The sequence below is a fragment of the Saccopteryx bilineata genome, chromosome 4, assembly GCF_036850765.1.
Source record: "Saccopteryx bilineata isolate mSacBil1 chromosome 4, mSacBil1_pri_phased_curated, whole genome shotgun sequence".
NCBI lineage: Eukaryota > Metazoa > Chordata > Mammalia > Chiroptera > Emballonuridae > Saccopteryx > Saccopteryx bilineata.
This window is the reverse complement of record NC_089493.1, coordinates 177,920,398-177,934,989: the sequence shown is the minus strand read 5'-3', so window position 1 is coordinate 177,934,989 and position 14,592 is coordinate 177,920,398. Positions and strand designations below refer to the sequence as shown.

The 14,592-nt window shown below is 43.4% G+C and overlaps 1 protein-coding gene across 2 annotated transcripts in view; it reads right to left on the bottom strand.

Annotated features, from left to right (window-relative positions):
* GRIA1 (glutamate ionotropic receptor AMPA type subunit 1) overlaps nt 1-14,592 on the bottom strand; it is a 307,663-nt gene that overhangs the window by 34,764 nt on the left and 258,307 nt on the right. For both annotated transcript variants that reach the window (XM_066273071.1, XM_066273070.1), the window contains exon 13: nt 9,642-9,889. In XM_066273071.1, the coding sequence (XP_066129168.1) occupies nt 9,642-9,889 (248 nt within the window). The remainder of the gene's footprint in view (nt 1-9,641; nt 9,890-14,592) is intronic.

Here is a 14,592-nt window from a genome sequence, read left to right as displayed (position 1 = left end):
GGATTCCCCTAGGGAGTTCAGCAGCGCAGACAGAGAGCCACCTCCCTTGTGGAGCCTGGGTTTTCCTAATCTTACATCAGTAGGACTAAATACAGTTGTGCGCATGCGTGTGTGTGTGTGTGTGTGTGTGTGCGCGCGCGCGTGTATGGTGGGTGATAGTAAATGATCTTTATTTTCCAAATAAGCATTCGTTCATCAGTTTCCCTCCTTACGCCCTTGAGAAGGCATTCTTGCCTAACAGTTGGAAGAGGCCCTGGAATCAGACCACGTGGGTTGAAAATCCAGCTCTCCCATTTCCACGCCAGGTAATCTGGGACAAGTTCTGCAATCTTTATGCACGTCAGTTTTCTGAACTGTATATCCCAGATGAAAACAATACTCCTTTTGCAGCCTTGTCATTAGGACGACATAAGCTAAAGCACATCAGATACTTCATAGAAGTGCCTGGGATGAGTTGGTGCTCGATAAGTAGATATTGTTAACAATAAGTCTTATCACCACCACTAAATATGCTAAATCGAGCCCTTGCCACCCCGCTGCCTGGACTTTTGCATGGGGCTACAGTGCCAGCCTCCCCACCCGGGAGGCTTTCTCTGTACTCTCTCTAATCCAGCCCACGGACCCTGACCCCAGAAGCTTCCGCACTGATGCAGCTCTCCTCCTTTGGCAAACCTCCAGTTTGTTCAAACACACACACACACACACACACACACACACACACACACTTTCCTCCAACCTCTCCTTTTCTCTCTCTCCCTTTTCACCCCCCCCCCACTCCCTCCCTCTCATCTTTTCTCCCCGGCTCTTCTGAGGATGCAGGCAAATCTAGCCTCTTTGCTCAGAGGGCTTTGCCTCTCTGATCAGGCCCGACCTGGGTCACAGAGTTCACGGGGTTTCCATGACAACGAGTATCCCTGGCTACCCATCAGGAGGCAAGGACCAATTGAAAGGGACTGTCATTTCCCTGGGACATACTGTATTCATTCTCAGCAGCAGGCCCTGTTTCAGTACTATACTATGGGAAGAGGGTGGGAGGGAGGGAGAGAAATACCAGGATTTAATTTTTTCTAGTATGTTCTCCGTGGGGGCGGACCACAAATTGTTCTCAGAGAGAGACATTTTATTTCTAATGCAGCCTGTGTGTGTGTGTGTGGGGGGGAGCTGAGGGAGGGGATCGTGTGCATTGCTGATGAACACCGTTGGTTTCACAAAGAAGAAAAAAAAATAAGTTATTTGGCTCCAAGTGAGATTTTGATAGGTCTGGTGGGAGGAGGATGAGGTAGAGAATTATCACTAACGAGTACCTTCTGTGACAAGCACTTTATGCTATTTTATCAAAACTCAAAGCGAATGCAGTGAATTATTATTATTCCAATTTTACAGAAAAAAAAGAGAGGCTCCTGAATTTACAGTGGCTTAGCAAGCTAGGGCCAACAGCTGGTGGAGTAATGGCCCTTGAACTCAAATTGAGGTTGTTTGACTCTGAGGATTATTGTTTCGACATCATTCAATGCAGTCTCCCTGTCATGCTCCCTGCCATCCTGTTGGTCTTCCGTCTCTTTCGGCACTGCCTCCCCCCATGTTCCGCCTCCTGAGGCCCTTCGCACACCCCCCCTCCCTGACCTCCAGCCCTGTTTCCCAAGGTGGGCTGCTGTCTGCCTATAACAGAGTCACCTGGGCGCTTGGTAAAACTGCACATTCCTGGACCCCACCCTGCACCTGCAGAATTAAACATCTCAGGAATTGGAGTCTAGAAGGGGGCATTAAAAAAACCCCCATAAAACACCTTCCCTAGATAATTTTGATACATACTGAAGTGGAGTAATGGGTTTTTTTATTTTAGAGCAAAAGATTCAACGCCACCCAAGACAGCAGTTGTTTGTTTGTTTCTCAATTAGATTCTGGGTCAATGTGATTCTCTAAAAGCGGAGAACTCTCTTAATGGTCTCTATAACACTCAGATCAGTGCTAAGCAAAAAAAAAAAAAAAAAAGCATCAAAAAAGGCCCACTGAACTAGCTTGAAGCTACAAATATGTCACATGGTCCCTGTGTGGAGGTGGTCATGCCCTGGAAGTGAGAACTCTCCCCACAAAACCTTGCAATAGCTTTTTCAAGACATGGCCTTAACCTCAAGTGGTTCTTATATTTTTTCAGCATAGGGTTTTGTGAAGGAAGAAAAATATAGTCATTAGAAATGCCAATCAGACTAAAATGCTGATGAGCAATCCATCATAAAATGTCTGTCCAATTAAAAAACCCCACAAGTATATGCAAGGTACAGTCACTACAGTAGGAAGAAGGAAAAGCTGACTGGTAACCTCCCCAATTCTTGCTCAGTACCATGAATTCCATACCCCTGCCAGCTAAGCCTTCCTCAACCTTCCAGGCTTCCCTGAGGTAAAATGAAGAAAGTAGGAATAATTGTGTTTGGGAGGTCAACCCCATACCTGCCTACGTTTCTGTGCTTGCCAGAGTCAGTTCATTCCTGGTCAGGTCTTAGGGAGGAGCACAAAAGTCCCAGAAAGCTCACACACCAGACTTCTCTCCCAAACGACCAAGTTGTAAAGGCTATGCCTGGTGACAAACAGAGCCACTTCTATCTGTCCCTCTCCTGTTACGGCCTGAGACCACATTCATCATCTCCTAAAAAAAAAAAAATGACCACAACAGCTTCCTAACTAGCCTCCTTGCCTGTGAGCCTCCTCTCTCTGCTTCATGTTGCGAACCACGGCCCGGATGATCTTCATGAGCCTGTCTGATCATGTTCTCTCTGCGCCCAAGGCCTTCAGTGATCCCTGCTGACATCAACTCAAACATACAGAGATGTTTGAAATCTTTCACAGTTTGACCACCACAAATCGCTCTCACTATTAATTCCTTCTCTAGTTGAAGTGGACCATGTTGTCCCTGAAAACAAGCCATGTGCTCTCTCATTTCTGTGTTGATTCACTCCATCCCCTTCCTGCTTCTCATCACAGCTCTTCGGGGTCTACCGTGGATGTTACCTCTGCCACAGCATCTCTTCAAATCCTCCCATTCGAATGCTGACTGTCCTACCCTTGAGTGTTTCTGACTCTCTCACCGCATCGAGTAGAATAACAGGTATCTATGTAATTCTGCTCAAGAATGGCACTTGATTGTGCATTGGTTAGGGGTGGGGATTGCATCTCTGTCACCACTGCTGCCTAACATTGTACATGGTGCTTTGTGTGGGAAAAGACCCAGGAAAAAATCTGTGACACTGAGTGGGAAGCACTGAGAGTGGGGGAACCCATCACCCATTGAGCTGTAGGATCACACTGTCCTGTGCTCCTGTCTCCTTGGCCCTCACGTCTGTCGTGGACAGGACACATGACAGAAAAAGAACATGTCATGATCACAGAGACCAGAGAAGACTCCATGTAACACAGTCCCAGTTAAAGACCACACTTTGACCAATGTCCTGCTTAGGGCATAAGACTCTTAGCATATCCGTTAAATTCCTGGCAGATGTTTTGTGAAGGAGAATCATTAGTTGAGATTTTCAATTAGGCTGACCTGGTGTAGATTCCTTATTGGGCTGGTAAAACACAGGCCATGCCCCCATACTTTGGAAACTTGAGCACACTGTCTTTAACCGAAAGGAGTATTCATCATAGCAAACAATCAATGAAAGACTTCAGACCAGCAGATACATTTGGTTGGCAATAAATAGGGGCTAATAGATGATAATTAGAGGATTTACCAATTGCCTTACCCTAGTGACCGGCATTGGCTGCGTAGGTCTTTATCTACAACTTAAGGGCTTGGAAGCATAACTTAACCCCTTGCCCAACCCCAAACATGCAGTGACAGCCAACAGACAGCATCTGTTTCAAAGAAACACCACCTGTCCAAATGGAAAACCAGGCACTGAACCACCTCACTTCATCAGAGTATGTGTTTCCAGGGCAGAAGAGACAACTCCCCTCCCCATCAAATAAACCTGACACCCCATCCTGTCACTGACAGCCTTTTAGAGCTCCGTAGGGACCATGGCCTGGCTTCTGCCCAGTAGACCCGGCAAGTTTTAGAACATTTGGGCCATAGATATCAGCATTCTGACCTTCTGAGGTGGAGCTGGGCGATCTGCCTGGGAGGAACCTGGAGCTTGTGCAGTGCAGGCCGGAGGCGTGAGTGCCCCACAGGGTGTGTGGGGGTCTGGCTCCACGGACAGCGAGTGGGGGAAGAGGACTGCTGGGAGGCTTTCTTTCTTTTTCTTTCTTTCTTTCTTTCTTTCTTTCTTTCTTTCTTTCTTTCTTTCTCTCTCTCTTTCTTTCTTTCTCTCTCTCTCTCTCTCTCTTTCTCCCTTCCTTCCTTCCTTCCTTCCTTCCTTCCTTCCTTCCTTCCTTCCTTCCTTCCTTCCTTCCTTCCTTCCTTCCTTCCTTCCTTCCTTCCTCCCCTCTCTCTTTCTTTCTCTTTCTCTTTCTTTCTTCTTTTGCTTTGGATTATATGAACATTTTGCTTATGTTTTAAATGTTTCTTAAATGAATTTATTGGGGTACCACTGGTTAATAAAATGATATGGGGTTCAGGTGTACAATTCTATGATACATATCTGTATACTGCACTGTGTGTTCACCACCCCAAGTCAAGTCTCTCCATCACCACTGATCCCCCTTGACCTGCTTCTACCTCCCCCTACCCCCTCTCCCTCTGGTGATCACCACACTTTGGTCTGTTTTATCTAATGTATATTATATTTATGTAGTGTAATATATATTATATAATATATATAGGATTTTTTGGGTTTTTTTGCTTAACAGCTTTCCCTTCTTTCATCCAGCCCCTTCAGCCCCCTCCCCTCTGACAGCTGTCAGTCTGTTCCATGTTTCCACACCTCTGTTCCTATTTTGTTCGTCAGTTTAATTTGTTCATTAGATTTCACATATAAGTGAGAGCATATGGTACTTGTCTTTCTCTGCCTGGCTTATTTCACTTGGTGTAATACTCTCTAACTAAGTCCATCCATGCTGTTGCAAAACATAAGCTTTCATTCTTTGTTATGGCCAAGTAGCATTCCATTGTGTAAATGTACTGAAGCTTCGTTATCCACTCATCTACTGATGGGCCCTTGGCTACTTTCAAATCTTGGCTATCGTAAATAGCACTGCAGTGAACACAGGGGTGCATATATTCTTTTGAATCAGTGTTTTGGTTCTTCAGATATATTACCAGAAGTGAAATTGCTGGCACATAAGAAAGGTCTATTTTTAATTTTTTGAGGTAACCCCATACTGCTTTCCGCAGTAGCTGCACCAATCTGCGTTCTGACCAGCAGTGCACAAGGGTCTCCTCTGTCACATATGGCCTTTATTATGTTGAGGTATGTTTCTTTTATTCCCACTTTGCTGAGAGTTTTTATCAAAAATGGGTACTGGATTTTATCAAATGCTTTCTCTGCATCTATTGGTACAATCATGTGGCTTTTTATCCTTCATTTGATTTATATGGTTTATCATACTTATTGTTTTGCAGATATTGTACCAACTTGCATCTCCAGAATGAATCCCATTTGATCTTGGTGTATGATCTTTTTAATACAATGCTGGATCCAGTTTGCTAATATTTTCTTGAGAATTTTTGCATCTATGTTCATCAGGGATACTGGCCTATAACTTTCTTTCTCTGTAGTGTCTTTATTTGATTTTAGAATTAGAATAATGCTGGCCTCATAAAACGAGCTTGGGAGTATTTCTTTCTCTTGAATTTTTTTGAATAGTTTGAGAAGAGTGGGTGTTAGTTCTTCTCTGAAGGTTTGGTAACATTCACCTGTGAAGCCCTATGGTCCAGGACTTTTGTTTGCTGAAAGTTTGATTACTGTTTCAATTTTAGTAGTTTTAATCGGTCTAAGTAGATTATCTGATTTTTCCTGATTCAGTTTTGGAAGATTATATGTTCTAGGAATTTATCCATTTCCTCCCAAAAGTCCATTTTACTGACATACAGTTTGCTTATAATATTTACATTCCTTTGTATTTCTTGGGTGTCAGTTGTTACTTATCTTGTTCACTTCTGATTTTATTCATTTGGGTCCTCTTTGTTTTGTTCTTGATAAGTCTGTGTAAAGGTTTGTCAATGTTATTTACCTTTTCAAAGAACAGCTCTAGCTCTTAGTTTCATTGATCTTTTGTATTTTTTTTAGTCTCTATTTTGTTTATTTCTGCTCTTTATTATTCCTTCCTTCTGCTCACTTTGGCCTTTGCTTGTTGTTCCTTTTTAAGTTTCTTTAAACACAAGGTAGGATTGTTCATTTTAATTTTTCCTGTTTCCTGAGGTAGGCCTGTGCTGCTATAAATTTCCCTCTTAGGATTGCTTTTGCTATGTCCCCTAGATTTGAGTTGTTGTGTTCTCATACTCATTGTTTCAAGGTAGCTTTTGATTTGTTCCTTGATCTTACTGTAAACCTGTTCATTCTTTAGTAACATGTTATTTATCCTCCATGTCTTTGTGTATTTTTTTCCCCTTGTGATTGATTTCTAGTTTTACACCTTACAGTAAGAGGAAATGCTTGATTTCAGTCTTCTTAAATTTATTGAGACTTGTTTTGTGTCCTAACATGTGGTCTATCTATAAAATGTTCCATGTGCACTTGAAAAGAATGAATGTATATTCTGCTGCTTTGGGGTAAAATGCTCTGAAGATATCAATTAAATCCATCTGATCTAGTGTGTCATTCATTCTGCTGTTTCTTTGTTGATTTTTTGTCTGAAAGATTTTTCCACTGATGTCAATGGGGTCTTAAAATTTCTATTATGACTGTATTATGTCTATTTCTCCCTTTATGTCCATCAAGATTTGCTTTATATATTTAGTATATAAATGGGGTATATAAATGTTTAGAAGGGTTATATCCTTTTATCGTTATGTAGGGTCCTTCCTTGCCAATTGCTATAGCCTTTATTTTAAAATCTGTCAGATGTAAGTATTGCTGCCCAGCTTTTTCTTTCATTTCTATTTGCATGAAACATCTTTTCCACCTCTTTACTTTTAGTTTACGTGTATCTTGCATTCTAAGGTGGATCTCTCATAGATAGCATATATACATGGGTCTTGTTTTCTTATCCATCTCTGGGTTTATTTGCGATCCTCTCTTTCTTGTTCTGCAGTTTTAATTGAATCGGCTGCTGATTTTCATCTATTTATCCTGCTTGGGTCTCATACTTTTTGAATGTGAGTAATTATGTTTTCCATAAATTCTAGAAAATTCCCTTCAAATATTGCCACTTTCTATTGTCTCTATTTGGAACCCATAGAAGGTGCATGTGGCATTTTTATCACTTTAATGTCTCTTAACCTTTTTGTTATACTTTCTAGTTTTTGGGGTTTTTTTGTATTTTTTTTTCTGAAGCTGGAAACGGGGAGAGACAGTCAGACAGACTCCCACATGCGCCCGACCGGGATTCACCCGGCACGCCCACCAGGGGCGATGCTCTGCCCCTCCAAGGCATCGCTCTGCCGTGACCAGGGCCATTCTAGCGCCTGGGGCAGAAGCCAAGGAGCCATCCCCAGCGCCTGGGCCATCTTTGCTCCAATGAAGCCTCGGCTGCGGGAGGGGAAGAGAGAGACAGAGAGGAAGGGGGGGTGGAGAGGCAAATGGGCGCTTCTCCTATGTGCCCTGGCTGGGAATCGATCCCGGGTCCCCTGCACACCAGGCCAACGCTCTACCGCTGAGCCAACCAGCCAGGGCTACTTTCTAGTTTTTTAAAAAATTTCTCTCTCTAATATTCTGGGGAATTTCCTCCAGTTTTCTCCCCCATTGTACTAATTTTTTCTTCAGCTTTGTATAATTACTGTTTAATTCTTCCACTGAGATTTTTATATCAATAATTACATTTTTTAAATCATTAAGTTCTAATCAGTACTTTTCCAAATATGTCTTTTTGTTGTTGTTGTTGTTAATGATTTTCTTTTTTCCCAGTATGAGAGATAAAAAGGGGGGGAAAGAGAGAGAGAGAGAAAGCATGAGAAAGAAGCATCAACTTGTTGTTTCACTTGGTTGTGTACCCATTGATTGCTTCTCATATGTGCCCTGACTGGGGCTTGAACTGGTGACCTCAGAGTTGAATCAGTGACACTGGGATTGAGCCAGCCATCCTGGGGTTAAGCCTATGACTCTGGGATCAAACCAGTGACTTCAGCTTTCCAGGATGATGCTCTATCCACTGTACCACTGGCCAGGGCTATAGGTTTTTTTTTATAATAGAGTCTTTTTCTTTTAAAAATGATTTTAGTTATTTTTATGTCTTTAGTTATACTTCTGATTCTTGCTTATGTAGATTATCACAACATTTAAACTTGGTTCTGCTTATGAAAGCCCCAGAATAATAAGCTTATGCTTTTCACTTTGGTTTTGATTTCCTTTTTAACTTATAGATTTCCTAACTTACATTTGAAAGGCTAGTCATGATATCTTTGTCCAGCATATGTCAGTGTTTCATAGTGGGAGTTTTGTTCTGCCACATTGCTGGAAGTAGATACCCTCTAGATCCCCTTTTATAGATTACCAGGGTACCTGCAAGAATTGTCATGAACCTTTAAGCAGTAATGTAGTTCCATTGGTATAGGGACTATATCTGTCTTGTTCAAAACTGTAGCTCTGACTCCTAGCCAACTGCCTAGAACATTGTAGAACTCAAAGACATGGAAGCAGAGGTGACCATGGACGTGTCAAATGGATTGAGAATCCTTTTCCATTCTTTTTCAACCTTTTTAAACACTCCTCACCTTTCCTTGAACAGTTGAATGAGTTAATCCCTCTGTAATGGATATAGTGTCTCACAAGTAACATCATACTCAACTATTTTCAGTTGCCTTCTGTATAGATTGTCCTATCTGAATTCACAATCACCTTGGACTTGGGAAGGGCTGGGTTGATTATCCTATTTTTATGGATGAGGAAACTGAAGGTAGAGAAGATGAGGTATCTTATCCTCTGTGAGACAGCCAGTAATAAATCCAAGAATTAAATCTAGATCTTCTGACTTCAAATCTATAGGACTCTACCTTAGCTGTTTGGAATGAATACCAGAACTTCTTTATGTGAAAGTAAAGTCCACTTTGCTCCTTTACTGAACTACCTGCTTCTTGCTAAAGAAATCAGCACCTATAATAGTAAAGAACAGATGCTCCCATTCATTTGACATTATTTTGATTTGCACAAGACTCAGACTACTTAATTTTCCATTTGGATAGAGTGTTTATGTTTCTCTTGAGACAAACATTACAAACCACCTCTGTCAAAGAATCCAGGTTCCTGGAGAACTCTGTTCATGGCCCAGTTGAGTGCAGGGGTGTTTGGTAAAGGACAGTGTGTTACAGATCACATGACAGAAACACAAGGTTCATCGATGTTGAACACACTTGGAGAGGGTAAGGCGAGGCATGGGGAGGAACACAGAGGCAGCCACAGTCACAGCAAGCTGAGGCCCCTGCGTCCATTTCCAACCTCAGGGCTGAAGATCTTGGGTGGCTGGAGTCTTCCAGGCCCACCGGTGTCCAAGAAGAGCCCTCTCGACAGCTCACATGGTGGCATGAGAGCCGTGTGGCAGACACAGCAGCTTCATTCCTGAGATGGGGGGGGGGAGAGGGAGTACCAAGGAAGCAAATCTTGGCTACTTACCTCAGGGCGGACCCCTTGGGTGTCGCAATGCCATAGCCTTTGGAATCCAAGTTACCTCCCACCTTCATGGTGTCACAGGGTTTCCTCTGCTCAATGTACTCATTCATGGTGGACTCCAGAAGGTAGGCGTATTTGCCTTTGGATTTCCTCACTCGGATCATCCCCTCCTCCGTGGTCCGCACAAACACTGACGGTTCTGCTGACTTCATGTATGTCCACATCTTCTCAAACACGGCAATTTTAGACCTCTGGCAGGGGACAGGAACAAAGCTGGAATTAAGGGCTGGCTGTGCTTGGAATTGAGGTCAGCACACACCCTAACGAAGAGCTGAGTGTGGCTTGATCACACATGCATGAGTGAGATTAGCCCAGGAAGAAACAAATTATGAGTGATTGCAAAATAAGAGGCTCTAATTAGCACCAGTAGGTTCCAAAGAACAAATATCTTGCAAACACAGAATGAACAGAATAGCTCAGAATCTTTTAATTACTGCTGAGTAATTATATTCCTGTTAAATATGGGGAGAGTTAAGAAACCGGGGCTCTGTCTGGTTTTAAAGCAGGGGGCATTAAAAACTCGTCTATTGTTCAGTCGAGTATAAATATGGAGGGCTGAGTGTCAGTGGACTCTGATTTTGTTATTGGAGGACAACACTGAAGAATTTCAGGATCATGGGTGCCAAGTTTCAGTCTTCCCATAATGTAAGACCTGCCCTCGGAAGGTAAATTGTTGTCTAATAAAGCTAATGACTGGGGACCCAATATTGTCACCTGTTTATATGTGAAAAGCCTCTAAATCCAGCTGAGTGGCTTTCCTCATTTCCTCCCGAACCCACTTCGGGAACTTGCCGAGGCCGTTTATGCCACTCGTATGCTGGTTCTCTCCAGCCACGTCCTACTCACCACTCCATGGACCGGAACAAAGCCTGTGTCCGGAGACCATCTCGGTTCCAAGGACAGTAGTTCTCAAACGCTAGTGAGCACCGAAATGATGTACCGAGATTGTAAATGTGCACATCCCCCTGCTTTAAAACTAGAGACACTGATTGCACAGGTCCGGGGTGGAGCCTAGGGTAAATCTCTTTCAGCAGTTCTCCTGTGGATGCTGCTCTGTATGGCTTGTGTGACTCTTCCTTTGAGAAAGTAAGGACACAATGTCTGGGTACTCATTGAATGGCCAAGCCTGATTGCTAGGATAGTGAGTCATTCCTACTTGTGCATAGGTCTCAAATCTGTGGACACAACCAGAGGACAGGGGACATCTTCCCTTCTGTGGGTCTTTCATAGTGTCTAACCTTGCACATAGTAAGGTCTTAGAGCCTACAATCTAAGACTACAAGTCCACACTCTCATCTAACATGGTCTTTCTAAAGAGCATCCTTTTCCCAAAGGGTATTTAAGGGATACTAGAGTCTGGCTTTTGAAAATGCTTTGTAAATGAACAAATGTTAAACACATATAAGGGACTATTTAAAGAAAACATGTTAACCACTAGAATCATGCAACATATATAATCTAGTGGTTAATATATAGATGACAGATTCATTTATTATAAAATTACCATGATACATCTAATAGGTCATTGTTCTTTGCACACAAATATCAGGTCTATTTCCTTGATATCAGCATTAACTGTTGGCCAAATATTGATAGGTAGTTAAGCTGCTGTTTGAGTGAACCAATCTATAGAGATATTTGGGCCCAGGAAAATTCTAGGTCTCTGTAGAAAATTAATGGAAATAATTACAGGGAGGCATTTGGTAGAGTAGGCCTTATGTTTTAACAATCTATAATGAGATAAACTAGATGATTTTTTTTTACAGTATGGTCTACATTCTGGAGCCCTGGGTCCCAGTCTCGGTTCTGTTGCTCACTTTCCCTATATCTTCTGCAGGACTTTGGGCAGGTAATCTTTGAGTCCTTTGCTAGCTGAAAAGATCTGATTTTTTTATATGAAGATAGATCAGTTAAGCAATAATGTCAATGTGAGAAAGAACAAAAAAAGAAAAGGGAAGAGCTCTCTCAAATTTAGGGGAAGAAATGGCCAGAGTCAATCACAGCATTGATCACGTATTGCATATTCTCTCACAGGAAACGGGGCAATGTGTACATTCAGCTGCGACCAGATTTTCAGATGATCTTCCAGACACAAACTCAACACAACACGCAGCAGGGCGACTGCAAGATGCAATTTGACCTGACAGGATGACCACAGCAGGGAACAGGACTGTGACAGGCAGAGCTGAACAGCCCTCTGGGCAACGGCATGCGGAAAATTACTATGTTCTCTCAGCCTCCCCCAGTGCCCCGAACGCCAAGGCTGTGCATACAGCTGTTTGGCGCAGACTATCAGGAATATCTCCTCTCCGGAATGCGAGGGCAGCACGAGTGGCAGGGACGGTTGGGAGCCTACATAGGGTATTTGTTCTGGGATCTCTCCTATTATCCGCTGCTCCCATGGCCCTTCACACATCTTAATTAAACTGTTGATGTAGGATTAAGGGAGTCTGGGTTGGGGCTGCCAAGAAGCTCTGGGCTGCCATGGTGACTAGAAGCCAGATTTTTCCGAGTCTGTGTGAGAAGAATTCTTGTCTTGCTATTCTCTCTTTCTGCCTTCTGGGTGGTGGGCAATCTTATCTCCCTACCCATGGAAGTCCTGGTGGGATACCTCTCAAAGTCACAGAGATGGAAGAGCTCATGAAACACGCCTGTCAGTGCTCATTTTTTACAGATAGAGAAGCTGAGGCCCTCGGTAATGGCCATGAAATGCCCAGTGTCGCAGGGTTCGTTAGTGGCAGAGCCAGGAGTGAAACTCTGGTCTCCGCATTGCACACCTAGCTTCCACTGCCACCAGCCTCTTCCCTCACTGCGGGCTTTTTTCCTATTGGCTGTGGGACCTTTCTGAGCAGCATGGTTCTCTCCCGACAGTGGTGAGTTGTACTCACTGCACCGTGTTGTCATGGAGATTATATAAGGATGGAGATAAAATGTCTAACCCAGTGCCTGGCACGTTGTTGGTGTAGTGTAAGTGGTGCAATTACTACTCATCATTATGCCCTTTCTTCACATTTTACTTTAAAGTAGGAATGCCTGATGCATGGCTGGCTTGGAGCCAGTTTCCCTCCCTACGTACATGGCAGATGTTGATATCAATCAAGAAATTATTTTACACTGAGCCCAGATGTAAGCTCGGAATCTCTCTCAATGGAACGCTAGGCAACCACTAATGATCAATCAGCATGAACTACAACCTGTTTGCCGCCAATGCAGGCACAGAGCTGGTCATGGCACAGAGCTTGTAGAAGATGAGCTACTTTGGTTCTAGATTCCTAACTTTGACTGTGGGCAGGAGATAGTAATGTCTCAACAGGCATAGTTATTAACAAAGAACTTGGAAGTCTTAAGTCCCAGCTGTGCCTCTGATGACCTCGCAGTGGTGGCAAACTATTAGTCAACAGAGCCAAATATCAACAGTACAACGATTGAAATTTCTTTTGAGAGCCAAATTTTTAAAATTTAAATTATATAGGTAGGTACATTGTTATTAACTCAATTAAGGTACTCCTAAGCTGGCCTTAGAGCCACACTCAAGGGGCCAAAGAGCCACATGTGGCTCGCGAGCTGCAGTTCGCCGGCCAGGGGGCTAGGGTATATGCTCATTTTCTTTTCTGGGCGTTGGTGTCCCCAACTTTAAAGGGCGAGATTTAGACTAGACTTGGCCATAGGTCCATTCAATAACCTTAGTGATCTTTATAAAAAACAGTTAGTAGTTAACGACACCACCCCATGAGGTCAGTGTGGTTCCGTGGCAAAAATAATTGGGTTGGAATGAGGCAACTCCGATTTCGTACTCATCCTTAGCACCTGCATCATGAAGTGCCCGAATCTCAATTTCTGATTTACAAAGTGGACACCATAAGTTCCTGTTCTGCCTTAGGTCACAGGTGAAGCATAAAGGAGAACATGGGTGTGGAACTGTTTTGGGGACAGTGACGTGCTAATATATGGGTGATACAAGTATGGGTGTAGAATGGGTGGTTCCCCAACTACATCAGCAGGGTCTGGGATGTAGGGCTGGCTTTAGGGACAGATATCAGGCATCTCCTTCACCCTTTGGTCACAGGCTAGCAAGGTCAGAGAACAATTATGAGATTATAAGTCATTTTCCTACTAACTGGTTGGGTAAGCCTATGCACGGCAGGTCTCTCTAAGATGCCAGATTCTAACCCAGCGACTCCTCAGTTATCCTCTTGCTCCAGTGTGTTGAAAATGGATGATTTTAGCCTTGGAATCTGGGTTAGCCATGATTAGGACTTTGGTCCTTTTCCTGCCTGAAACACAGGACACAGGGGGCCTGATGAAGGAAGTGACCACATCATCCTGTAGGTTGGTTCACTTTGCCTGGGGCGTGCTCCATAAAGCTGCAGGGAGAACCTGGTGGGTCCGCCCAGCCCCCCCTCCCCACTCTTCCCCGAGGCGATGCAGAGGCCTGCTTCAGTTCTGCTGCTACAAGCTGGGTTACCTTGGCCAATTAGTTTTACTCTCAGAGTATAGTCATCTATAACATGCACAACAGACCCCTAACTTGCCTCTAATGAGAGGATAAAAGGAGGTAATGCATGCAGGGTGTGCTTAACACCAGACTGGATTCATAGTAAGTGCTAAATAAGGTGCTAGCAATTGCTTATTTGTGTGATTGATATATTGTAGCTCCATGTGCTTTTGTTCAAATCCCAGGATGGACACCTCTAAAGTCCAGGGAATTGCAGGTTTTCCTGCTTTGGGACATTTATTTAAGCTGTCCCTTTAGCCTAGAATGTAATTAGCTTACCCAGGTCTGACCTGGTTTCAGGATGTCTAGAAATGTTACAGGTTAATTATTTGTGGCTACAGATCCTACCCAGTTGCCCTTGCTGCCTATAATCTCATGCCCTTTAATGAGAAGGGTATT